The sequence below is a fragment of the Platalea leucorodia genome, assembly GCF_965183815.1.
Source record: "Platalea leucorodia genome assembly, chromosome: Z".
In the NCBI taxonomy this organism is placed as follows: domain Eukaryota; kingdom Metazoa; phylum Chordata; class Aves; order Pelecaniformes; family Threskiornithidae; genus Platalea; species Platalea leucorodia.
This window is the reverse complement of record NC_138858.1, coordinates 12934476-12962440: the sequence shown is the minus strand read 5'-3', so window position 1 is coordinate 12962440 and position 27965 is coordinate 12934476. Positions and strand designations below refer to the sequence as shown.

At 39.8% G+C, this 27965-nt stretch overlaps 1 protein-coding gene across 3 annotated transcripts; it reads right to left on the bottom strand.

The window, feature by feature from the left end:
* Positions 1-10650: 10650 nt before the first annotated feature.
* SUB1 (SUB1 regulator of transcription) lies at positions 10651-23341 on the bottom strand. 3 transcript variants are annotated; one of them, XM_082335733.1, is made up of 5 exons: positions 23172-23273; positions 21157-21229; positions 19271-19390; positions 13955-14063; positions 10651-11497 (listed from the first exon to the last, which is right to left on the bottom strand). In XM_082335733.1, exons 2-5 carry the CDS (start codon positions 21226-21228, stop codon positions 11418-11420), a joined length of 381 nt encoding a protein of 126 aa, XP_082191859.1. In that variant the 5' UTR covers position 21229; positions 23172-23273; the 3' UTR covers positions 10651-11417. The 3 variants fall into 3 exon arrangements, with proteins under 3 accessions (XP_082191859.1, XP_082191857.1, XP_082191858.1); XM_082335731.1 differs by lacking the exon at positions 21157-21229 and having other exon boundaries at positions 23172-23338; XM_082335732.1 differs by lacking the exons at positions 10651-11497; positions 21157-21229 and adding an exon at positions 11685-12335 and having other exon boundaries at positions 23172-23341.
* Positions 23342-27965: the final 4624 nt, after the last annotated feature.

Below are 27965 nucleotides of genomic sequence, written 5' to 3'. Positions count from 1 at the left end.
CACAAAGAGAACCCACCCAGAAGAAGCAGCCAGACCTTGAGAGACTCCAAAGATAGCCAAAGAGGAGCCTGAAACCTGGCTCAGGCAAAGATTAACAATGTCTTGTCCTGTCTCATCTGGACAGTGAGCTTTTTGTTGAGCACCCTATAAGCCACAAATCAAATAAAGCTATACAAGGATAAATGTCTTTATCAGAAAGTTCTGCAAAGAAATTTGCATGGATCTCATTTTGGGCCCAGACAGCACCTTTGCTCACTTTAACAGCCAGGAAACTGGAAAAATCTAAATGGATACATTTCCAACTGTGGTGGTGCATCCCCCCCCCTCCTCTGGACGCCTTACGGTCACAGGGGCTCCTGTCACAGCTTGGCCTTTGAGCCACGAGTCTGGCGGTCAGGCACCCCTTGGCCGCACCGGGCACGCTTGCATGGCTGAGCTGGGGAGCCATAGTGCCTTGATCTCATCAGTCACCCCCTGACAGCACGGGAACGTGTCGCTGGGGATCGTGACTCAGGCGGATCGGTACGGGAGGATCGTACCGGCCTTGCTGAGATTGATGAGAACTCAGCGATTACTGACCGGAGCCGTGGCCAGAATGGAAATTCACTGATGAAGTCAACCATCTCACAACCCTACAAGCAGCGGTACCACGGGAGAGCCTTCGAGCTCTGCTGGCGGGCTGTGCCAGCACCTCCCTCGGAGCGGGACGCCTCAGAGCCGCGAGCTCTCAGCTTTGCGTACGGGGGCCTGGCAACAGGACCTGGGCTGATCTCCCGCGCCCTTCGCTCCTTGAGGATCGACTTTCGCCCATTCAGACCATCGTCTGGTGAGTATTTCACTGAACGCAAGGGGAATTTTTACCAGGTACCTTTATCTGCACATATTGTATTTTTACTAAACCCTAGGGAATTTTAATAGATACCTTTATTAGGCCTATAGTGTGTGTGTGTATCAATACAAATATTGTAGTAAACCTCATTTAACCACTTTGTAGATGCTAGAGTAACCAATGATTGGTTACTGTTAAATTCTTGTGATTCTCTCCTTAACTGTGAACAAACCTTAAACTGCTGCTAAATACATATAATCCTTAGCCATAAACCATTGACCAAGCCTGAGACTAGGATTGGATCCAGCTGCACCTAGGCTCCTCTCTGAGAAGGAGTTTAGAAAGCAAGGGGATCCATTCTGAACCTTGTGACTCAATGGGAGGGCCTCCTTTACCCGCCTTGTATTTCCTTCTATCTCAATTTTCCCTTCTCTCTCCCACTTTCTCTCTCTACACATATATTCCATTTATTTAATAAGCAACAGAGTGAACCTTGCCATCAAACTTTGTTAAATCACCCCTTTATAAATTTCTATTAAAATCACTATTTGCAAATATCTTTGGTGGTGATTATTTAAGCGACCTAACCGCTCATTTGCGACACCAACAAATGAACATCACTGCCCATACACCCCTCCCACACAGCATTTGCCTCCTGGTGCATTAAAAACCAAGACCAGACCCCTTGCTTATGCAGCGCATTTAAATTTTCCAGTATGACTTAAACATCAGGGCCTTGAAGATGAGACTGGAAAGCCTTGTATATATTCACATGCTGACTAAACTGTGAGATGGTTCCCTCTCTTCAGAGTTATGCAAAGCTGGTGTGAAATTTTCTCAAAATGTTGGTTGGTAGGAGAGCATTTGGTGATAGAAGAGCATAGGCTGATCCTGCATGTTACCTGGTGCTCGAGTAAAACAGAGACAAGCAAGTCAGCCTTCCTCATGCTGGAAGTTGAGTTGTGCCATTTTCTAGTGACAGGAGGCGCATGTTCATCTAGAAACAAGTTACTGGACTAGAGATATACTTCATACAGCTGTTCTTGCATTATTTTTTTCCACCAAGAAGAGTGTTCTTGCATTATTTTTTTCCACCAAGAAGAGTCCAAAGAGACTGGTGCTGTACTTTGCAACCGTACCTTGCCTTGTTTCAGAGCAGCCTTTGGTGGAGGAAGACTATTCTCCTTTTTCCAGGTGCCAAGGAGTACTGGAGATAACAGGCAACAAAGCAGACAGTAAGATCTCATAGGTGCCATTGCTGCTGCTACCAGTGTCCCAGGAGGTACGCCTACCGGCACTGAGAAGCTGACAAGTGTGAAAGTATTATAAAAGGTAGGACCATAGGACTGATGATCATTCAGGAAAACCTGTATGTAGCAGAGAGATTAATTCACACTTCATGTCACAAAACCCACCATATTTCAGTACCAGAAGAACAGATATGAGTGGAGCCCACCTCACCAGAGGACAAGCCAAGAAGCCTACATGCAGTGATCCATCTTCACAAATTTTGCAAATTTTCCTGTATTTTACGCAGTAAATGCTCAGCGTTGTCTGAAATAGTAAAGTCCTGAGGCAATAGAGGCACTGTGTGGCCCATGTGATCTGTGCTGGTTTTCATCTCATTGCTCTGGCAACTTCCCTACAGGCTGAAACAAAATTCTTAGCAACAGTAAACACATGTTATTCTAAATATCTTGAACAATGAACATTGTCTTGTTTCAACATATTGCTCAAAGTAGTCATACCAAGACAAAAAAAAAATATATCTGCAAAACATTGGCCAATTAAGTCATCAAATGGAATTGACATAGGAACGTTTTTCCTGAGGGCTGAAAACAACTGTTCTGCAGTATCCCCAGTCCCATCATTAACACAATAAGAGGGTGTTATTTAACACAATGTTTTAATTTCAACTCTCATTACTTTGAAAACAATGACTCAAAAGCCTGTCCCACCAAAGTCAAAGTATTGACTGAAGGCTCACGTCTCAAGAAGTGGAGGAAAGCACTCCAACAGATGTTTCATTTCTAAGTGCTGCAAGTGCCTCAGCACTACTGGCAGCCAGCAGTGCAGAGCATTCAAACAAGCTTTATTCACAGCTATTTGCTATCATAACCCAATACCCTTTTCACAACAGAGTCCTCCATAAAATATGGAGGAGGTTGACCTCTAAAAGACCAAGAAAGTACCTAGGAGGTTTAGAAACACTTTGAGAGTGAAGGATTCCAACCCAATAATGCAGTGTTATTATAGGGGCTAATATAGTTAACATGGTTAACATGTTAATATAGTTAACATGGGGTTAACTAAAAGGATTTTATTAGTGAATAAATGATTATCAAATAATAATTAAATCAATGATTGAATGGAAATTAAATGGTGATTAAGCAATAAGTGAATGGTAATTAAACAGTGATTTGACAATGACTTAAATGATGATTTAGACAGCAGTCAAACACTCTGCTACTTACCACAATTTTAATAATTAAGCTATAGCTGGATCTCTCTCTCTCTCAATGTCGCTAGCACAAAATATACTCTTAGGCTGAATGTAAAGCGCTGCTTACCTCGCTGTAGATATCAGATGCCAAGCAAAGGGTCTCTCAGCCTCGAGGAGCAACCGTGAGAGGCGTCCCTGCTCCAGGGGGAGATCGCTGCCGTGCGGGGGAGCTCAGTGGGCTCGGGGAGGCTACAGGCACGTGGAGCGTAAAGTGACGGACTCGCAGTCAACCCCCCCTTGGTGTTTGTGCAGGTGCGCAGCTCTGGAAACTTTCGCTTTGCCTAGTCCCAGCTCGGGCTGCTGTTATCTCCCAGTAAGACATGGCCTAGACTCCTCAGTCCCTGGGAAGATGCGGCCTCGCGCGGTTCTCACGGTTGGCAGGGCTGCTATCGGTCAGGCCCGCTTGTCGCTGATGCCTGAACCAAAGCACTGCTCACTCGGTCGGGGGGGGGGGGGGGCATCCGTCACAGCACCATTGACAAACTCACACCACACATACGCTGCGCTAGCCTATACTGAGCCATTACTTAAGTATTGTTGCCAGCACAGAACTTGCATTTAGTAGCCACTTACATAGAGATTTGGTTGAATATTTATTAGGGAAAATGTAAGTTATTAAAAAGTAATTATTGAGGTTTACCCCGAGGGAAAAAAAAAAAATCTCAATTCTCTGAAATATTACATACACTGTTGAAGATTCGCCAACAGGCTGTCAAACTGTTTTACAGGGAGGTTTTTAATTCACATCTTGTATGCTTTTAATCTGAAAAGCAGTGATACGAATTATTTTATTCCACTTCTTTACACCTTCCATACACGTTGCATTCAAAAGATCCATAATGAAAGAAAGATCTGCTTGGCAGCAGAACAGTATTACCTTACCTTGCACCAGGACTCCCATCCTAAATGCTGTACTGATTGATGATGCCTATGGAAGTACATTAGCAATGGCTCAAGCAGAAACATAACCAGATGCAAAATAGAACTGAAAATGTGCTAAACTGTGTATCAATTGCAGAATTATAAATTTCTTGACTATGTGCTAATCTCAATTGTCTTGAAGACAAAACCACACAAAATAGAACGTTTAATTAATAAAGCTAAATATTCATCCAAATTTGACTTCAATAGAATAAACACACCAAAAACTCTAAAAAAGTCAGTTGTGCCCTTCATTAATACAGCAGACTGCTAATACCAAGGCTTTGAGGCAATACTAACCTGAAGCAGATCAAAGTCATTGCCCAAAGCACACAGCAGCCTCTTTGTCCAAGAACTTCCACAGAAGAAATTAACAAGTCTCTTCCTTCAGCCAAGGATGTGACCTCCATCTGTGGAAGGCTCCAAGTTCTCACAAAGCTTCATAGAAATTTACCTATTCAGTTAAGATGGATGCTTCAAAATGTCAAAAGCACAAATAAAAACACTTAAAAACTATACATTGGTATAGATTCAATTAGCTTTAAAAATTTTGTGGTGCTAATCATAGTGTTTATCTAGGCAGATTGCTTTTAAAAAAAATCATTGCTATAACTTTTTCAAAAATATTGCATTAAAAAAAAGGGCACATGTGATGAACATGTGTTTGAACAGCAGCAGTTCCAAATTTAAGCTTAGTGTTTAACAGTTTTGGGTTTAGTTTTTGCCTTCAAAATGAGAAAAATATTACTTCTGGAATATGTCCTGAGAAAGCTCAGAAAATAACTCATTTCTTTAGCTGCACATTTCCCTCTCCTCACCTTTTCACATGGCATATCACAAGCTTGCAATTTTATAGTCCTGACAGACACTTCTATCTCTTTTCAACAGTTGCTCAGACTACAGAGCAAACAGTCTCAGCCAGATAACAATCTAGGAATCTAACAAAATCTACTAAGAAATGCATCCAAGCATGACCTTTGCAAGTTCATTTTTAAAAGCTGCAACTGGAACATGTTAAAAATACAGAGTTGCAAAACTCCTGAACGATCACAGGAAAAAATCAGTTCAGTTTCCTGCAAAACAGTTTGTTCCTACACATTTTAACAGATAAGCCACAAACATTTTCCACAGGTTACTACAAATTGTTTTGATAGATGAAAGGCACATTACTATGGAATAGTAACTAATAGATGCTGTGTGAACACAAGAAAAAGATACGTACTTTCCCTACAAAGTCTCAGAGGAGTGACTTGAGTAAATCAGGGCAACTACTTCTACTACTGAAACAGGACTACACAACATACGCCGACAAATCTCTGAAGAAAAAAAAGGATAAAAAAAGTAGGGTATATGTAGGGACAAGCACACTGCAAACTAATATTGTTCAAAGGCTTCTTTGAACAGACAGGAGGGCAGTCTGTACCTCATCATAAATGCTAGTCATGTCCTACGTGGCACTTCAGGAACTTTTCACGCTACCCAGGCAACTGAGTTTTCTTTCCACTAGCCAAACCATTGCAATTACAAACACCCTTGCTTATGGCAAGCAGATATCCAGGTGATAACTCTATTCATTTTCACCCCAGGAACTGTCTCACTGTGGTATTTTCCAAGTTGTTAATAATCACTTCAGGGGAAAAAGCACTTGTCTGGTGCTTTCACTGCAGACAATAATCCAAGCTAGTATGAAGAAAATTACTTCCTTTGGGAAGTATGCATGTTGGTAAGAGTAATCCAACTATTTTTAGCATACTTTATCACAATGCTAAAAAATGATGATACAAAGACATATAATCATTAATTGGCCTGTGTTAGCAATAGCAGCTATTTCTGCCAATTATCATTAGGATCCAATCGTTAAGATAGTCCTTAAGATAATCGCTAAGATAACGTGAGGACAGCCAGTGATGCTTCTGTTCCAAGAGATGGAAGGATGCTTCCAGTCAGAATGCAAATAAGACAAAATGCAAAGGGAGCTGCAGACCTCAGTGGATGGCAAACGGAAAGCAGAGGAAACAGAAGAGCTCTGCAGAGCCATTTCATGTTGAGATAGCTAGCAAAAAGCTTCAAAGATTACATAAAATCACCACCACAAACAGACTGCGAAGTTTTATTGCTATATACCACCTAACTTGCAATTTCAAGTAGTTAATTGTTAGGGTCACATCAATCTCAAGCTTGTTCTTAATACACAATGTCATTCACCTCTCCCTCAGATATGTTGTGTGATGGTACTTTAGTAAATAGGACAACTTAGGTCTTTCTATTCCTAAGATGAAATGGGCTTTATTTTCAACAGCCTGAAAATTATTGTGACACATTAGCCCATTAGTGAAAGCATAAAACATTTAAACTCTTAAGGTGTGAAACAGTTCTTCTTTACATAACACCACAAATAATAGGGTTATGTAAAATCTCACCATTTCTTTACTTCAGCAGTTTTTATCTTGTTAACTTCTGCCCAAGTGAACTGATAACTAACAGTAGTCTACTAGGCATGCTGGCCAAGGAGGCATAAAATGTTTTTCTTATTTAGCCTTATCAAATACACCTAGAGATTTCCAAGAACAGTCTGTTCATTCCACCAACTTTTGCAGTGTTACAGCAAGCTCTCTCCACCTTTAGGATTGAGACCCCACCTCCTTCCAAAGGATAACAATGCTTTTAAAAACTTGAGTCCTCAACCCAACCTCAGTTCCTACCTCATTCGCCATCCCATCCATGACGAGTATACGGATTCACTGAAAGTGAAAAGGAAGTAAAATGAAAGCCAAATTAAGCAGATCTTACAAAAAATAATGTTTTTGTTAAGCGAAGCACGATACCAACAGAACAGCTGTCACCAAGTTCTCAGCCTTTCAGTTATCCCCATGACTAATGGCATGTCCCTCTGCTCACAGACAGCACAACTTAAGCTTCCCTGATAAACCATCACTAAGCCAAGGACCATTTATTTCAGTTTGTCAGCAGGTGTCTTCAGACTTTTACCTAACAATATTAAATTGAGAGCAGGGGACACACAGGCTTGATTCACAACAGGAAAAACATTGCCTATCTGATAGCTCTTTCATACCTAAGTCACCAGAGCTACAGTCCGCTACTATCAGTAAGTGGACAGCAGCAAATGAGAAATAGGTAGGACACGATGACCCTTCATCAACCCCAAACTCCATTTCTTCCCCTTGAGCCACAGCCATTTCTGTTTCTGTGGCTACAAATTGCTAAACTAATCAAAATTACTTGAAAAATCTGTTAGCTTCAAGGATACAATCAGCTAATCCACTCCCTACAAATCAGTCACAGCAAGCAGGTGAAAAACAAATACCCTTCCTAAAGAAGCTTACACTGACCTAACCGACCAATGATAATAAATGGGTTTTTCTATCTAATCTATGGTTACATTTATTGTCAGATCAAAAAGAAACTCCACTGAAAAAGATAATCAGCCATTTTCTTAATGGTAGTTACTTATGAGGCACTTTCCTTCTGTTTGATGTTGGAAAAGTGTGTTTTATCTGCTGCTGCCATATATACATGACATTAGTTCTTCTATCTGAAAAACTTCTATCCCTCCAGACTACACAATCAATCCCCCACCCACAAACATGGACCAAGATTAAGTTTTCAAATTTCCAAATTACAACAGTTGCAAGAAACGAACAGCAGTTTCCACAACAATTTAAGAAAAAAATAAGCTTTAGTGCAGCTAAATTTCTATTAAAAATAACACTATGTCAACAGAAGTCTTCATTTATTTCCAAGTGTTCAAATTGTTATTACACATATGCCATTTAACTAGTTTTTATTTGAACATTAAGGTAATTACAGTTGGAGGGCTCATATTTCCAGTGGCCTCTCTGCAGCAGATGCCACCAGAGCAAAACATGAAACATTCCACATGGTTAACAACATCACATTTGAGTTACCAGAATTACAATCATCATGGTTTTTTTGCTAACAGATCACATAAGAAGTACGTAACTGGGGCATTTCCTTTAACAGAAATATCAAAATTAGTACTGCATTAGTTTAATTTCAATATGAACATCTCTACATAAGAGCAACATCGTACACGACAGTTTGATTTATCACACATATGGTACTTTGGCAGCTCTAACTGTGATGTATTTTTTCCTCCTAAGCTCCATAGAAGGTTTAATTTATAAAACATATTGCTAATATGCCCTGCATAAACATCAAGAATCAAACGCACCTTTCTTTTGCCACTTCAATGGGAAAGGGAGCAGTGTTTTTATCTCATATTACACTGTCTTCTCATACATGCACAATTTTCTTCCATGGACACTTCTACATGTGCCCTAACTACCATTTTGTCTGCAAGAAAGTAACATTTATTCAAAAAAAATCTGAACTTTCTTCTCAAATTAGACTATAGCCGTAGACAATTACATGACAAATCACTACCAACTATTTATTTTAAAATAACATGGAATGTGTCAAATTTTTATCAAGTAACAAGCGCATCAGTCATCTGAGATGCAATGAATTCCCTCACAACTCAACACATCCCATCTGGAGTTCATTTGCGAAACTGGTTTATTTAGTTTTAGTTAGTTAAGATTGGCTCAGGTAAGAGACATGATATTTTATAATTATTACAGGCAGAAATATAACTGGCAGATGGAAAACTTTTTAAACACACAAGCTAAGTAAAATCAAACTGCCCCAAGTTTTATCAAGTAAAATGGGATAAACAGCTCCAGTAATTATCACCACAAATTCAGCAAGGGGGTTATCTAGAAGAGGAACTAATAGTTCTTGGTTAACAAATACTAATTTCTTTGAACACCTCTACCATCAGTTTCCACAAGAGAACTAACCACTATATTAAAACTTTTTCACTTACTCCCCCCAAATGAATGAATTTTTCTCCACCTTCCCGAACACAATTATATTGTACTTTGATACACAATTGCCATCCTATGACCTACTACCACAGTAATCTAAGTGAGGACAGTGTTCCCTCTAATATAATCATGCACTTTAAAGTAGCCACATGAAAGTTTTGAGGTAAAATGGGCAAAATCTGGTTGCAAAATTTCAGATTTAAAGGAAAAAAATCATATATATATACCACAAATAAAAAACACCTAGAAGCTATCGGTAGTCATCTGAAGCAATTTCATTCATTCATCTGTGAAATTTTAGCAGGTATTTCATATTTATTCTATTTGGTCCAAATATCCCTACATGCCTTCAAGAGTCACTCAAAAAAGAATGTGCCCAAAAATGCATCTGCTACCATAAAACATCTCTTCACCCTTTTATTCACCCTCAATCAGTTCTTAAACATTCACGTTTCCTGAGCTATAGAAAAACAGATCTTAATTTTATTTGTAATATGGCAACAACGGGTAAGTTAAAAAGCAGGTGGAGATATCTGATATAATATTTAAATTAAGTAACACATGTTTAATTTGATGAAGTCACCCTTCCTCACCCCTCAATAGCTATTTGTATTGAACTATAAACTCTGCAGCACAGGAACAGTCTGTGTATGGCACTTCCACGCATGTCTGCAATATAAACCATTATATTAAGATATTTCAAAATTAAACAAATAGTAAATCCTGTTTATCTATACAAAATTTTAAAAATACATTAAGTTTACCATCAAATGGGAAAATTACAGCCAAACCAATTAAGTTGTACATTCACTACATAGTCTTGAAATGGCAATTTTCATGAAGTTGTTTCATCTTCTTCCTTCGATTAACTGAATCAAGTCAGAAAATGAACTCTTCTCCAATTCCGCTAACGTACATTTCTTCACTGTAGTTACACGTCAGCTAACTTTGATCTTTCACCGTTAACTTCCATACTGGCGTGCCCCTTATCTCTCCAAGTTCTACTCAAACATCATATTTTCCCTTCTTCATTCCATTGTTTGTGACACCAACCAAGAAGCCCTTCAACTGGGGCAGCATCTACTCTAACAGAGCTTCCACTGCACAGAAGCTTCTCTTACCAGAATAGTACAATGTTTGACAAGTGAAGTTTGCTAGAGTCATGATCCGCTATGTACCAGCGCTTCACTTAAGCGCCACGTGTCTTCTGTACAAAAGATAAAACAGCTGTGCACATGTAAGCCACACAAAGCAAGCCAAGTTAAGTGGTTTGGGCAGGCAGCGTGGACAGGGCAGAAGCGTGATAGCCAGACATTTTGGCTGAAGCAATTTTAACCCTGTTTGACTGTTTAATCTGTGTTACAGCCTAGTTTAAGCATCATTGTTTACGCAATACTCTCAAACAAACAAAAGCCCTACAAAGACAGGTTAACTGTTCTTTACTATAGAATAACTAGTTAGTATGTATTCAAGAATGAATTTAATGCAAAGCTTGAAAAGGGTACCTAACTAATAACCACATTTGGAGCTTTTAAACACTATCTTACTCTGAGGTATATGTCTATTACTGTAAAAGTTTATGCATTACATTCTAAAACCTAGGGTCCAAGAAAAAAGGCTATTTGTATTTTCTAAGTCAAGCAAGCTAGAGAAAAATGGGAAGAAATAGCATGTGGCTTGTGTTCAAGTGTTATTGTTTAGCATAACACCTCATGCAAGTAATGCAAAAAAGTCTATATACTCAGGACTGTTTACATCTGAATAAATAGGGTAAATTAGCAAATACAGTATTTAAAGTTATCTACAAAAATGTGTTTTACCAAGTATTCACTGTCTGTATCAAGTCTTAAAGCAGAAAGCTGTCAGGGCAATACCAAATAGTACGAAATAAAAGAAAAAAATTAAATGGAGACATTTTAAGAAATCTCCTCAGAAAACAAATTCATACTAACCGTTAACTAAACTGAAACTAAAACAAAGACTAAAGCTATTAGGCGGTCTTATCAGCAAACACCTTCAATCAAAAGGCCATAAACAAGTATGCTTTACATATTATTTGATTTGTTTATTTTACACCATGAGGTGAAAGCAACACATTTCCTTTTAGTAAAGTATACACAAATAGCCTCACTCAGAATACACTTTTAATGCACATAAAAAAAGTATTCATCTTACAAATCGTTTTGCAATCCAAATATACAATAGCTTGGAAAACAATATTTTAGAAAACAAAAGCCAATGTAGAAAGACCGCTTAAAACAGCTAAGATGATAAAAGTTTCTGTATGGCTCTGTCTTTACAGTTTTCTTACTGCATCATCAATATCAGAAATCTGTTCCTTCAGCTGGTTCCACTGTTCTGGATTTAAAGAAATACCTGAAATGCATTAAAAATAAACACTTAAGACAAAAAGAAAATTGTGGTGCAGGATCTTGCATAACTATTATCAAGGCTGGTTTCATACACGAAGTCTATGTCATAACTATTAATGCCTGAGCTACTTCAACAACCATCTCAGTTACAAAGTGAAACTACTCATTTGGAACACTTCAGTTTAACTTTAGATTTTAGCTTATCTCCGGACTAGTTTAAATTACAAAGAAAATGAGCACAGTGTAACAAATTAATTCATAAGTGTTAGGCTAAACACAGGATGTGAAATACACCTCTGGCCTTGACAGAAGGCAGCACAAAAGCCGAGTGAGATGTTAGAAACCGTTCGTATTCCTTTTGGCTCCTAAAAGCCATACCTCTGTGGACTGAACTTCTATGCACTTTTAAAGTACCATAATTCTGAGGTTTTTTCCCCTCCTGTTTCTTAAAGCATTGTCAATAACACATACTATAAGTAACATTTTGGAGAGACTCTATTCCACTGCCTAGCACTCACAAACCATCATAGAAGTTATTTTTTCACTTCAAGTTCACCATAGTTCCTAGTGACATTCGATCAATAATAATTCAGTGCCACACAAACCATATCTTCAGTTCTAAACTTGTACTTCCTCAAGCTTGAGTCCAGGCACATGTTTCCTATGTGCTGTAGTCTCCTCATTCTTCCCCTACAATCTCTATGCCAACTCCATGCAAGTACAGACTCACAGGCCTACCTCTCATACTCTCTCCAGCCAGGCTCTTCTACTATTTACCCCCACTCTCCCCCCTCAGTGATCAGGCTTCCTTCATTGCTTTCTCCCTGTAGGTGGAGCAGGACCTGAAAACAGGTGAAACTTTGAATTCCATTTTTGGGGCTCATCGCCTTTTTTCTCTTCTACCATCACTGTCTTATCAGAGCACCACCATAATTTTGAGCAGCAAGCAGTCTGCATGGAGCTACTCTAAGCAGTTTTGCACCAGTCTTTAGAGGGCAGGTTTCTTTTGAAAACAGTTATGTCAGGTGTGCTAACCATTATTAGGGGACCAAAGGTCATCAAGATGTCCCTGAACCACATACCAGATGAACTGCATGCAGTTCAGACCTGCTGTTTGAAACAACCTGACACAAAATTTAAACTGTTGGAATTTTTTTTTTCCGTTATTTTATGACAAAATTTCAACTGCTTATACTGTTTTTAGGATAGCTAGATAAGCATCTCATAAGTGCATCAATGGAACATTTGACTCACATACTGTATCAATTATTAATTTTATCCTAATAAAATTCAGACCCTTTTGCCACATTGATAAACATTTCTATCTACATCATGTAATTTTTGTCACTTGCCCTACCCATCAAATCTCATTGTAGTTTGCCACTCAAACTGCATATACTTTTGACTTCCACATCAAAACACAGCAGATTAAAGTCCTTAGAAATTAATCTTTTTTGTTAAGTAGCAACAACAAATCCAAACCAAGAAATTTTCCTGTACAGTACCAGTACACCTGTTCATACAAACCTATTCTCAGTGGTTATTCAAGAAATGTTGAAAATGCTTCTCAAGCTTTCCAAATGTCTATTCACCGAGTTGCTCCTGGACACACCAGAAGAATGTAACAAACCTCACGCTGATTGTACATTAAACGTCTTCAATCTCCAGGGCAGAATATTTCATGCTTACCTCTTTCCTCAGTGCAATATGAAAACCAATTAAAAGTAGGCTTTTCTAACAGAAGCAACATGACATTAAGCAAAGCACTACTACTGCAACTATCCTCGCATCCTCGTCTTGCGGGTGGCAAGGTTCTGAGAATGGTTCAGCGAACGTGTGCCATAAAAACCAGGTATGGGAGTGGCAATTAAAGGTACGATGGTTTATGCTGTGCTGCAGATTAGAAGCACAGTACCAAAACTTGAACACTCGAGGTTTTTTCACCTCAAATAAAATCTTGACATATTTTTTCCAACATTGGTCACATTAAATGTTTTAATTATTGTAATCTACAATTTGATAGAAATTGAAGGACATAAATGTTTTAAAGAAATTAACATCTTATCACAAGTGAGTAAGTTAAAGCTTTTCAGTGAATTTTGAAGAAATACACTTGTAATGAAAGAAAGAAATTATGTTGATTAAGTTAATCAAAGGGGGGGATGGAAAAGTATGGCTATGTTTACAACTCCCATACCAGATGTGCTTGTATTTGATGCCTTGTTTTGCATAAATCATGGAGGATCCATTTAGGAAAACAGATTCAGGCCAACGAACCCACTTGGTTTTGTTTATAATCTACAGATAAAACTGATCTTTGTTAAAATATAAATTATAAAAAAGTAAAAATATTACTCTAAAAATATCATGTAGCAACGAAGTATAAAACTCTGATACACAAAGTTCTCCAGCAAACTGCAGACAATGTTTTAATATAAAATAACATAAAGCAGAACAATACCTTTTCTGCCAGGCTTCATTTCACCTTCTTGATCCATCCAATATTCTCTAATATCAATTAAGACTTTCCCTTTAAAGTCACGAACACTGACATACCTCATTTTGCCAATCTGTCAAAACACATATAAGGGTCTTTCAGGTATTTTACATATTACAGCATTCACTTTTCCCAGCAGTATCAGACTCGGACATGTGACATTGCACACCGCAGCTTATTTTAGACACCAGAGAAACAACTAGATCAAAAGCTTAATCCAGAGTAGTCAGTAGGCTAATAAGTAATGACAATATAAATGGATGAACGACTTAAAATGAGTTGAGTATTCAATGCTCAATGCAAAAGCAGCTCTCCTAGAATAGAAATACCTATACTCTTAACACGCTTACTTCTTAGAAAAGCCACTAATTTACTGTTTTCTGAAATAAAATTTTGCCTCTATTATAACCATCTTTGTTTGCAGCAGTTGTAAACAGGGAAGGAGGGAGCTCTACTCTCAAATCTAAATTTTAGTCCATTCCACATGTACAGAAAGCAAATTAGATATTAACATGAGACAACCACAATTTCCAGAGGGGTTTTTGTTTGGTGGGGTTTTTTTATTTTTTTTAAACACAGTAAATACAGATGGAAATGAAAGTTAGCCACCAGCTGTCCCATGGCTGCTCCCAAGTCCTCATGGCACTTCATTGGTACTGTGGTTAAAAGACTATCTCACTGTATCAGGTGTTCCAAAAAAACATTCAAATCCTTTGTTTACCAGCATGTACCATAGTATGAAATGACTCTGGAATTCCATAATTTCTGCACCACAGTGGCTTAACTGAATTATGAGGGCGCTTTGGCGTGGGGGGTGGGGCGGGGCAGGGGAGCACAGGGGAAGAGAAGCAGTCGCACTGACAACTATGCGTTTACTGATTTAGGCCCATTAAGAGTTCTTTCCAAATCTGATGTAAAACTATTTGTTCACGTAAATTCAAAGTATAATGTGAATTTGAGAATCAGAAATCAGATAATAAAAACACAATCAAATACAATTCATGTAAGAAATTCTTAGAATTCTGTATGCACCTTCTGGATACACTTAATGAAGAAAGAACACATTCTAAAGTAAACAATTTTAAGATAGAATATTCCTTCCTGATAAAACATTAACTTTAGTTTTCAACTTCCTTAGTTTATGTATCTTGCATTGTGATACAATTTAATGCAATTTAATAACCTTCCATTGATTTTAAAACAATTAGGGCATCTTTAGATACTGTAAGCCTGAAGCAGTTTTCCTACTTCAAAGCATCCTTTAAAATGAACAAGACATTACAGTTTATAAGATAGTATTTTTCAATTGGTTTATTAAATACTTTCACAGTACTACAAATTTAACATTCAAAAATAAGATATGACGTCACAGTAGCTTAGTTCTTTCAGATCACATGTGCTACCATGTCCAAGTCAGTCAGCAATGCTAGCAAAGAATACCCCAAATAGCCTACATGAACATTTCTTGGTTTTACCGTTTAATGCTTCAGTGACTTTTAAGGTCACCTCTAAGCACAGCTTCAAGTAGTAGTACTCCACAACACTTTTTGTTTCCAGGGCTATCAAAGGCTATTAGTGCATTGCCAAGTAATTCCAGATATGCTCTAGAGAAAGAAAGTCTGAAACAATATAGCAGATTACAGCTGCAAATACAGTGAAAGGGTTTAGGATTTGAATTTTAAGGATAAGACTGTATGTCTTAATTCAACTACAGTAAGGCAAGGGGCAATAATGCAAAGTTCACATCTATTCAATCAGTAAGTCTACATTAAATGGAAACAGTTCCATATGAAAATGCTGAAATTAAGTCAGGTTTTACGTCACTGTTTAGATTTCAGCTGAATGTGCACATTAAATTTTGAATGTTAGTTGAACTCTGTGCAAAACAGTTGCCACTGCTCAAAGCTTTAAAAAGGCTTCTAAAGTACAGTTTCGATTAACAGCTAAGGTTAAAAACCTCAAGCCAAATCTAAATTTAACTATTTAAGAAAATTGATGTTTCTTGATGTTCAGTTACCTGCAATTCTGGCACAGATTCATTTCTGAACAGTTCTTTTTTCACACAGCAGCTGATAGCCCTAGAATACTTTCACTGATCTAAGACACCTTTGTATCTCCATAACCACAGTAGTGTTCCAAGGGCTGTATTGACTTATCACAGCATAGTTACCGCAGTTCAACCTTCATAGACAAGTTCATGTGCTTTTTATTAAATATTACAGCTCCTTAGACTACACTATTCTATTGAATTACATAAATCGTAAGACTTTAGAAGCATTATTTCCAGGTTTTTGTTTCTTAGAATAAAATGCACTGAACTGTGTCTCATTTCCTTTCACAGCTATACAACTGACTTCCTGTATGAGTTTCGGCAACAACCTTCTTCACTGTCTTTCCTCCTATTTCCAGTTTGTCTTGATTAAAGTGTATACACACTGTGGAAGTAGAAACAGCAAAAAAGCATCCTTCTTTCTTAGCTGATAACTATATGTATAGCATTAGGAGAAGCACAATAGAGAGTCCTGTAAACAGTGAGATTTGCAACACAGCAAATCAATTGTGAAACGCATCGGTGACCACCTAAGTTTCAGAATTAATGTGCTAAACCAATCATCTTTCCAGAGCATCAAAAACTTACATATTTACCTACTTTCAAGAGCCTATGATAGATACAGACATTACACTCAGAAACTGAAGAACTTATTTCTCACAAGTCAAACAGCTAATATGACCCAAAGTTTAAAAAAAAAAAAAATAAAAATGAGAAGGACAGGAGAGGTGGGACAATACACAGACGGACGACTTTTGAAGTAACAGATTCAGTGAAATGCCTGATCATGCCATGTGGTTCCACTCTGGGTAGTCATTAATACTGCAGCCTGACAGCATTAACAAACCTTATCCAAATCAGGCATAGGTGGATAACAGGATTTGTCAAACTAACCAAAGCACAGGATGCAGAGCTCACGTTGGCTTGAAGCCACCGACAAGAATCTAATGTATCAACACTAAACCCTTCCACACTAACATGAATAATGCTTGTCCTTAGGGCCTCTAGTAATACATCACAAATAGGAGTAAGACAAATTTCCGCTCCCCAGCTGCAGCCAAACCTTTTAAAAAAATCCAAAGTATACTAGGCTACCTATAAAACCTAAAAAGGCCAAGACATGTAAATAAATAAAATACACTTGGTCTCTTATACTGAATTAATTCCTTCTACTTACATTTATACTATTCTTCATAATTAGTTTCAAGAATACCATTACACCAACATCAGGCTCTAACAAAAATAATAAAACATACATTTTTATGAAAATCCTGAATCTTCTGAATACAGCAGTCACAATGACCTCTGTATTAAGGGAAGCTATATACTTTAAGAACACAGCCTGAGGGTGTAGAACAACAAGCCTCTAAGTTTCACATCATTTGCTGCCGCTCCCACATACAATATGGACACCACAGAACTTCTGGCTATCCTATGAATGCTTTACAGCCTGCTTCCCATCAATTGAAGCCACACTTGTAAGTTATACTGCAAAGCCACTAGCACATCAGAGATCATTTTACTGCCACGGGAAAGCAGAAAGGAGAGTTTCTAGTATTACTAATAGTCCTGGAACAAACAAAACCATACCTAAAAAATTAACACGCAACTAGATCTTCTAGCATGCTCTCCTGGATAGAGGGGAGAGAGGGGAAGTATCCTCAGACCTACAGTGCTATTTATACACTGAAACAGTTGCATCCTAGTTAATGCACAGAAGCTGATGTAGCATGAAAAACCTGACAATGCTTCACATAACACAATAAGGGATCTAAAAAAAATTTTGTTGTTGATGAACTAGAAGGCAGGCAGAGACTAACACTGATGTTTTAGGTCAAGGTGATATTCAAATATTTTTTCTGCATTATACTTAACACTGGAAGAATCCTGTTCTTTATCAGACTAATAGGAGTCCTCCACTGTCTGTTTTTAGTAACTTTTTATTATCTTAGGTCAAAAAGGTTGAAAGAAACCAGAGCATGCAAATACTTTTGCTTTCATTTGAAAGGGTTTGGGTTTTTTTGCATCAGGGGAGTATTAAAAATCTTAACAGCTTTCTCCAAGGCTGGAATTCCTGAACAAACATAGCATAAAGCTCATACATGTTTTTTTTGAGTTGTAACTGCAGTTCACCTCATAAGGTGTAGAAGACACAATCTCATTTTTCCTACATAGTTCAAAGCATGCCCCAGCAGAACTAAAAATATTATATTCTTCCTTTGATAGGGAAGTCTAGGCATTGCCTTCAACTGAAGCTCTTCCTCCCAACTATATGTGAAGAGGAAAGTGAGAATTGATATGTTAAAAATAACTGCCCTGTGTTACAGTATACGTTAAGCAGGTCTTCTCTCTAGAAAAGATTTTTTTTGCAATATTGCTTTGCACAGCTACAGCCCAAAACCATTTCTTTTGCCTTACTCAGTTTTTGGGCCATCTTACTAGGCACCTCTCCCATACCTTTTCACAAACTTGAGAATCAAAGTCTCTATGAATTTAAGTTCCTTTCCAGGCAGCCAGTCAGAGGCATTTCATAAGTCTTGATTCACACCCCTAAACCAGGTAATTCTGAGCTACGTGTATTCTTGCACAGCTTTCAGCACACACTGCTATTGCCTCAGCTAACCCCAGGAACTGCAATACCCTGAATTCACAAAGACATTTTGCTACTGAGAAAGTTATATTCATCCCATCTTAAAAACAAGGACAATGTCAAAAATTACAATCTTTCTGATGTTCAGTGAGAAAAACCTGCATCATAAAACAACGGAACAAGCAAAACTTATTCCAAGACACTGTCTTATAATACAGAAGCCAAGTTGCCCTTGACCTAGTTAAACAGGAATGGAGAGTCCATACTTTGGTTTCCAAGAACCTTTCTTTCAAGAGCCCTGATTAAAAAACATTTCCATGTAGAGACAGTCCTGATCTAATATTTACAGTACACTCATGGTAAGTGCTGTATTTACCGACAAAATGACTACCCAGAGTTACCACAGGCAAAGACACGAGCGTTAGACCAACTGCTACAACTCAGATTCTTTTACTCTGCTGAAACCTGACAATGCTTTTTCTGAGCATCTATGTGCATGCTAGCACCGTAATCCCCTTTGGCCAAGGCTTCAGGAGACCAAGCACCATGCTGTCAAGATACTCAGATGACCTCGTAAAATTTATACTGAAGATGGTGTAACATGTTACCTTAACCAGGCTCTAAGAGTCATCAATTTTACCTGAAACATATTCTCGTCTCTGTTACTGCTTTGCTTAGAAGAAGCTGCGCCTTTTGAACTTTCACCAGTCTTTTGTTTCTTTACAGGCTTTTCTGGAGCTGCTTGCTTTTTCCGCTTTGCCTTGGAGCAAGAAAAAAAAAAAAGCACGAACCACAACTCATTATATAAGTTACAGAAAAGTTTACGTTAGAGGTCACAAACTACTACTATGCAATGCACATTATCACCTTCCTGCTGTGAAGGCAGGAATCCAATACTGTACATTTAGACTAGAATTTAAAAAAAAAAACAAAAAACTTCAAATGAGCCTAATTCTGTTCCCAGTAAAGTTTACCTAATACTTTGGCTTTAAGGAGAACTGAATTAGATCAAAATACATTTCAAGAATCCTACTCTTTCTGCACACCAATACTGTTGGTTCAGTAGTTTTAATAAAAAAATTTAAAGTCTGATGGAAGTTTCACCTTCCTTTCCTCTGAGTGCAACAAAAAATGCAGGACAGCTTACAAGTCATCTAGGAAAAAAAAAAACACTAGATGAGAAAATGAAGAAAGGATCTGGAAATCACGTCCAACAGAGAAATTTTTTTTTTTTTAAATCAGCATCTAATCTCTGCTCATAGCATAATAAATTAAACATGTTTTTAAAACATTCAGACAGTATCACCTGTAAATCAGATTACCCACAGATGCCACAAAGTTACTATTTCTACTAACGGTTATATAGTAACCGTGCCCATCCCAAAAAAAGAGTAATACAAAGATACCAAAAATTAGTTTCACCTGCTACAATCATATTGTGGATAACCTCTTTTAAAGACAAACAGTTCCAACAAATACAGGAGGTTGTAGCAGGGGAAGAAAAAAAAAAAAAACAAAAAACACCCTACTGCCCACTAAAGCAGACTGTTAGACTAAGTCTTTTCAAGAACACAGCTTCCTATCAAAAAAATCACCTGACCGTTTTCTCTTATATTAAGATCTGACAGAATGCCTAATTTGCGAAGTGCAACCAAGTCACATTTGAACCAGTTCAGTAAAGCAGACCGAGTCTCCTCACATACTACATTAAAAGACCTTATGTCTGTGTTACCACCTAACATTTTTTAAAACGATAAATTCACTGGGGGTTTTTTTTCTGGTTTTGTTTGTCAACAAAACAATTTAATAAATTTATACAGTTTAATAAGTTCATACAGTTTAACAAGTTTATACAAACTTATAAATTAAATAACTATTAAATATAAATGGGAACACTCAATTTATACATTTAAAACAGTCAACATGTTAAAATTAATCAACTCGAAGACATTCAGTTTGGCTCAGCTTTTAAGTGAGAAACTAGCAGATGGTATTACAGTAAATGTAGGAATCTGAAACAGAGAAAAAGAACGTGCAAACAAGATAAGCAAGTGGCATATGAAGGACAGGGCAAGTGAAGGTTTTTGTTTTGGACAAGTAATCCAGATACCAAAATGGTGGTGGGGGGGTTGGGTTTGTCCTCAAAATTAGTCCAAATTCTTGCCACCAGGGGCAGCTTATACAGAAGCCTTCTATCACTTGCCACAAAGCAACAGAAAATGCCCGGAAGCTTGTAGTTAGATATATCATACGGAAAACCCTGAAGGGAGCAAAATGCAACTTAGGGAAAAAAGTTTACTGCAAGGCAAAAAGCAACCTATCCACCCAAACCCTAATCTTCGGAAGTGGTTTTGTTGTTGTTGTTGTAGTTGTTGGGGGGTGAGAGAGGGGGGTGGTTCGGGTTAAGCGTCTGATAAATCACATGGAATGACATGCATGTCGTGACATAATGCTCACATAATTCCTTCACCCCAGCCTGAAATGTAAGAGTTAATACAGTAGTAATAAACCACATATAATGTTCACCTTTTTGTCAACTTCACTATCTGAATCACTGGCAGATGAGCTTGAAGACACAAGTTCCTTTGACTTAGGCATTCTAGGAAGAGAAAAATAACGTGAGAACACTGTACACGGAGTATGTCCCATTACGGCTGGAAAGCCATCTTCAAACCTGTTTGTAAAGGCCCACCTTATTCAAAGCCCTCCTAAAGACTTTCCGCCTTTTTATATAAGCTTTAATACACGTTGTAGATGCGATCTCAAACACTCTTCCCTCTTATATCTCTTCCCCTTTTTGCTGCAACTGCATTAAATGCCGCATTTCAGTTTCGTAACTGTTCACAAAGGGACAATTTTTCCACCAGTTTCATATACCCGTGGATATGGCAGAAATCATAATGTAAAAAATACAATACAATACTGTCCTCCAGTTGAATTCTATATATTACATTCACAAATATAAACTATTAAGGCCCTAGCATTATCTGTACTCCTACATGGGCATTTCGCCCACTTGGATTTGCAAGCAACATGCTGCACAATCATCATACACGAAGCTAAAGTTCTCACCAATAATACAAGAGTCTGAAAAACACCTTGGTTACAGTGAACTACAGTACTGCAATTAATATTTCCACTGCAGCTTCAACGCATCAGTCACTAGAGTCTATTGCATTTGCCAAACAAGTGGACATGCAACTTTCCTCGAATACATGCTGCCAGGTGTGCTTCTACATCTCTCTAGTATGCAAACATGTGGTTAGATATAGCAGTTGCACATCTTGCCTGCTACTAGAAACTCTTTGTAACAGATAAATAGCTCATTTTTTCTTTCAGAATAAAAATAAGCATCCCAGAGAGAAACTGCATAAAATGAACTACAGCTAGGAAAGGCTAAGAAAACACTGAAGAAGCAAATCTCAGGAAAGAAAAAGGAATAGCAGTGTTTTTAAACTGGCAGTGGAAAAAAAAAAAAAACATATGCAAATGAAAAAACGGTGTCTGCATAATGCTAATGGATCAACGTGGTTCTAAAGTAGGGTAAGTTCTGTCATAATAGCTTGGAGCACAACGATGGAAGCTGTAGCACTGAAAATGAAACAGGGTATGGGGAAACACAGATAAACCATGCTGCAGGATGGAGACAGAGGAGAGCTGGAATGGAACAATGTAAAAATAAGCAGAGCAATGACATGAAATCGAGGAGCCGAACAAGAAAAGACCTGAGAGGCAAGGGGCGCAGGGCCCAGCAGGGGACAACCCCAGGGTCCGCGCCAGGACGAGGGAGTGACAACATGGAGGAAGGTGGGGGCAGAAACTGGAGGAAAAAGAAATGGGGGGCGGCAGGTGCCCCTCGGGAGAGGCTGGCAGGGAGAGCGTGAGGAGACACCGAAGCACCGGTGAGAGCGAGGGCCGAAGGAGACGGCCCAAAAGAGGACGAAGTAAAGGGAGAGAAGACAGACAAGCCAGGACGAGTTAGGAACACCAGGTAGGCGGATCCCAGCCGCCATTTTCCTCCCCTATTCCTCTTTTCCACGGCTCGTGTTGCCCCCCAGGGGAAAGGAGCGAGGGCCCGAATGGGGGGCGCGGGCAAGGACGCCCAGGTCCTCCCGGGGCAGGGTGGCAGCAAGCGGGCTGCAGGCCACCGGCGGCGGAGGAGAGAAAAGGCAGCACAAAAAAGATGGGTCGGGGGTCTTCAGCGGGCAGGGTCAGATCCTGGCGTGGGGGGAACGGAGCCGGGCGGTTCCCCGCCGCCATTTTCTCCCTCACTCAAATCCTCTTTGCCCCCCCAACATGGCAGCTTCTCCTCGACAGCGGCTCCTCCTCCCGCCCCAGGCCCGCTCCACGCCGGGGCATCCCTCCCGCAGGGCACAGCGGGCACTCGAGGAAAAGGGGAAGCCTCGCCACACGGCCGCCCAGCGCGCCTCCTCCGCGCCGGCCGAGAGGCGCCGAGGCCCCAGCAGCCGGCGACGGGGGCGGCGGACGGGAGAAAATGGCGGCGGCCCCGGTGGGGCGCGAGGGGGGACCCCAACACTCACGTCCTGCTCCGCGCGCCGCTCCTCCGCACCCCGAGAGAAACGGAAGTGACGCAGCGCGGAATCCCCGCCTCTACCCTGCACCACGTGGGAGGGGGCGGCGGGGAGGTGTTTAAAGGGGACGCGTCCCATTGTTTCTCGTTCCCGCCTGCCGCGTCGCGGCGGCGGGCTGGGGCGGGCGGGCAGCAGCAATCGCTTCCCGCGGGGCCGCTCCCCGCCTCCGCCGCCTCCTCACGCTAATCAGGCGCCGAGGGGGGCAGAAGCGCGCCCTGCCACAGGGAGACCTGCGGGGCTGACGGCAGGGCCCCGCCCGCCCCGCGGCCCAGCCTGGGACCGGGGCCTCCCCAGCGCCGCGGCCCCGCTGAGGGGAGGCGCCGCCGGGGCCGAGCCTTCACCAGGCGCCTGCCCCCCGCTGAGGGGGTTGGGAGGAGGGCACTTAATGCTTAACGGGAACCCTTAAAGAAATAATAAAGTAGATCCGTAAATGTCCGTTTTCTTCCGGACGCTGCAGCGGTTCCTCGATCTCGCCGGGAGCCGCCCGGGCAGCAGCCGTGCCCGAGGAAGCGCCGTGAGGCGGCGGCGGCTTTGCATACCGAAACCGCAGCCCCGGGCGGCAGCTGAGGCGCTGTTGAGGAAGGCGCCGGTTCCCCTTTCTCCCACCGGCCGGCCCGGCTTTCGCCGTCTTCTGCAGGGCTGGGGGGCGGGTGAGCTCGGGGGGCTCCCATCTTGGCAGTCCCCTCGGGCCAAGCGCGGCTCTGAAGGGAGCGACGGTTAAAACCATCTCTGCTGCTGTTCTAAACACCTATTTTTTACAAGCCCTCAAAAAAAAAACCCTTGAAAATACCACCTGACAGGCTTTCCTGCTGCTGTAGCACGTTGACACCAGACAGCGCCGCATCCTCCGTGCCCTGCTGGTGCTGCCTGGTGCGTGGGGCCTTGGCGAGGGGCTGCAGGCTCAGTCCAGCTCTGCAAGCACACAGCAGCCTCTGAGAGAAACCAAAGTGAAGAGGCGAGGTGGGGAGAGGCTCCTCTGCCCCCAACTTGGTGAAAGGAAAAGGCTTTTAGCGGCCTTGGCTAACTGCAAGAGGCCAAGCACGCTGTCGGAGCACGAGTGGTTTCATGTTGTGTCTTCCGATACCTGTTTGAGCCTCTCTTTCCGTTTATGACAAAATTTATTAACACTAAAATATTATCGTAGTCAATACAACTTCACACAAAGCGAACACGGCCTGTTTGCAGCGATGGGTCCTGTAGTTGGGCTGTAAGCATGGCAGGATGCCAGTGCTTCAGATACCCGATATCAGTGTCGTTTAGGCCTCTTCTCATTGTTATTACCTCTAAACCTGTGCTTCAGCTACCATGACAATGCAAGCTTTTCGTAAAAAGTGCAAGAAAACTATCAAAAATAGGAAGTGGACTCTAGTCCCAATCCTAGCTTCCAGATAAAGCTACTGTTGGTACGGGTGGAGTGGGGTGATGGCTGATTGGCCTCTGTAGTTTCAAGAACAAACACTTATTAATAAAGTATCTAAAATCAAAAGTCTTGGGCTTTTTCAAATTCCAAAGATCCCTGTTCATTAACACAGGCCAGAAGGACAAACATCATGTTTCAAGAGGGGGTGATCACCCAGAGTCAGCATGAGCAGCTCCAAGTCCTAGGCAGTGTTGCTAAAAAAATACTTACGGGAGGTGGGCAAAGAGGTTTTTAGAAGGGATCCATGAGGTCTTTACAGCCTTCACCATGAATTGAGGTAAACTGGTATACACTCTCAGTACGAGAGCCAGTTTTTCACTTGTTCACTGTAGTAGGAGGAAAACAGGTAGCTAATAGAAGTGCTCTCTTTTAACTAATTGTTGGAAATTGCCTGTTTCATAATGTTATATACAGTTCTTACTACATGCCTGACCTTTGGAAAATAAAACTACCATTGTTTATATAGAATCAAAGCACAGTAAACCACATGCATGCAAATATAATTATCAGTACTGCGCAAATATCAGGCTTGTCAAACCATATAATTGTGGAAGATGAACAGATGATCTTTTAATACTTAATGCTTAACTCCAACAAAAAAAAAAAAAACAAAAAAAACCCAACCAACCAACCACCCAACCAAACAAAAAAACTATTCCACACAAGATAGTCTCCACATGTGGAATATTAATTTGAAAAAACATAGCCATTCTTTTCAAGGTTTTTACTAAATTTGCCTATTAGAATAGTAATGGCAGTTCAGGTCGTTGTAATCCTTATCTGCTTGGCTTTCTTATAGGTCAACATCTGGTACACAAAGAATGCTAAGGTTTTAGGAGCATCACATTCAAATTAACAATTCTTTATGCATTTTTAATCAACTCCTTCAGCCTTGAAATAAATCAAAATGACTAAAAGAAAGAGCTTTTTCTGCTGGATCTTAATGAGTTAATTTCTCCCACCTGCAGCATTTCCTCTAAAGCAAGCACCAAGTTTATTTTTACAGCTGAATTCCCAAATAACAGGTCAGTGAGGGGAAAGGAGTGTTTGCTACAACTGTGGATTTCATGTTCTGTTTTTCAGTAATGATAGGTTTCTTTGAGGTTTATTCTGGTCGTTGAGTATAGCGGCTGTTGGAGCTTTTTGGTAAATTACTCTTACTATATTTTATTCTGTTTAAAAAAAAAAGAAAGAAGATACTAAGAAAAAAGGCTGGCTGTGGGAAAGAGGCCTTAATTTTTCCAAGGTAAATTTCTTCTGTTACCTTCTGAGTGAGTCGTCTATTCCCTCCAGGGGTATAGTTCACTTTCTGAGCTCTTAAAATAGATTTTTGTAATGGGTTTGTTCCCTCATCAGACACTTTCCTTCTTTTTCTTTAAAGAGAAATTTTAGCATGCAGATTTGAATGGGAATGCTGAAAAATACAGGCTCATGCTTCTGATCACATAGCAATTACTAAGCGCGATTGTTGACTCCTCTCGTTCCAAATAGTAGAACTGGTAGGAAACACACCTTGGGCCAGGCAGAATGAGGGACAGCTCTTTAAAGTTTTAGTATTCAATACTTATTAGTTTAAAAGGTGGATGAAGAAATCGGCTGAGGAAGAGAAAGTTAGTCTATAATATGGACACTAACTTTATTAAAGTGTCAGGAAAGAAAGAGTAAGGGATACTGCCAGGCAGCATTCTTGCTTGTGTACTGTAACTTGTTTGTTTCTCGTGTGCATAGGACGCGTAATTTGAGTTTGCATTAACACTTGCATAATTTTGTATTATGCTTGGGTTTGGGTGGTGGGGTTTTTTAGGTTGCAATTTGGTGTTCTAAATGCTGGTAACTTCCATTTGTGATTTAATAAATTATTAACGCTTATGTTGTTATGGTCATTGGTCAACGTCTAAACTTTGTTGTTAAAAGGTAACACTTTTTTGCTTTAATCACTTAAACCCTTGGTGAAAACATATGGTCTTTGTCTTTACTGCTTAAAAAAACCCATAAGTTCACTTCAAAATAAGAAGGTTGATAAGCTGATGAATGTCTTGTCTCTCTGTAGCTACCTGAAACAATTTCCAGGTGAGAAGATAGCATTGGACTCCTAATACTGATTTTAAGCCTTTTCCTATCTAGGGCCTTTACAAAGAGAGCACTAAGTGTTAAATTACCTTTTCAGGAAATAGAAGCGCAGCCTTTGTTAACACAGTCTGTACTCCACCGTGTAGGAAAGTTTTACTCCTCTGCTACATCTGCCCTGCCCTCTGGTGGTCACACAAAGGCCAGCTGAGAGTCTGTTTTTACATAAACTGGAAGGTTGTCTCTGAGAAATCTTACTTCCATCTGCTACCAAAAAAAAACCCCAACAAACAAGCAAACAAACAAACAAAAAAAAACCCAAACAACCAAAAAAAGGAAACCCAAAAAGGTCTATGTTTGCTCACTTTTAGTGGTTTACAGAGAAGGTGCAAAAGATTTAGAGTTTTCCCCATTGTGTTTCAACTACAGTTTTGCCGTCCTGTGGTAGCAGCTGCGATGTACATCTTGGACATTAAATAAGTAGGATTGATGACACTGCATGTTATATGGTGCTTTCTTTTCCTCACCATGTATTGGAGATCTCCTTTCATATAGGTGACATGAAGGTCAAAGGTTTGTTTTTCTGAATGCTAGCTTGCCGTTTTTGTCTGTGATATTTTTAGATGCACTGAACTTTGCACAAATAGAGTAGCTGTACTGTTTAATCCCAAATTGAAGTTTTGCATTCCAGTGTATGTTTTCATTCTGGAAATTCTTGGCTATTCTTCTGTAATCTTACTAGGAACAGAGATGGAGAAGTTTCTTTTTCCTATTTAAAAAAAAAAAAATATTTTGAATGATTCACTAAAGCTTTTCTGCCTTTCTCCCTCTGCCACATGATTTGCACTTTATCACTCCGTTTGTTTTCCTTCCAGTTAAGGATACAGAAATCACAAAAGTTCAAAATGCCGTAAAGCATCTAATCTGAATTTATTACTGTTTCATGTTGAAGCAAATTCGATACACATGTCTTACAGAGATGCAATCTTGTTTTATAACCCACTGAGGTTTTTTAAGTATAGACTAAGAATCTGATCCTGCGAGCTAGTAGTAACATAAATAGATGTTGTGTAATGGCTCACAAAGTCATCAAGAAGCATCAGGTTCTTATTAGGAAACTGCTGAGGGAAAGACTTGTATAATACCACTGGGATTTTTTTTCCAAGAAAATGGGAAACCTTGATTTTTTTTTTTTTTTTTTTTGGTCACAGTAAGTGTGACTTCTCATAAAGTATGTTGTAATCTTTTTAAAGTGA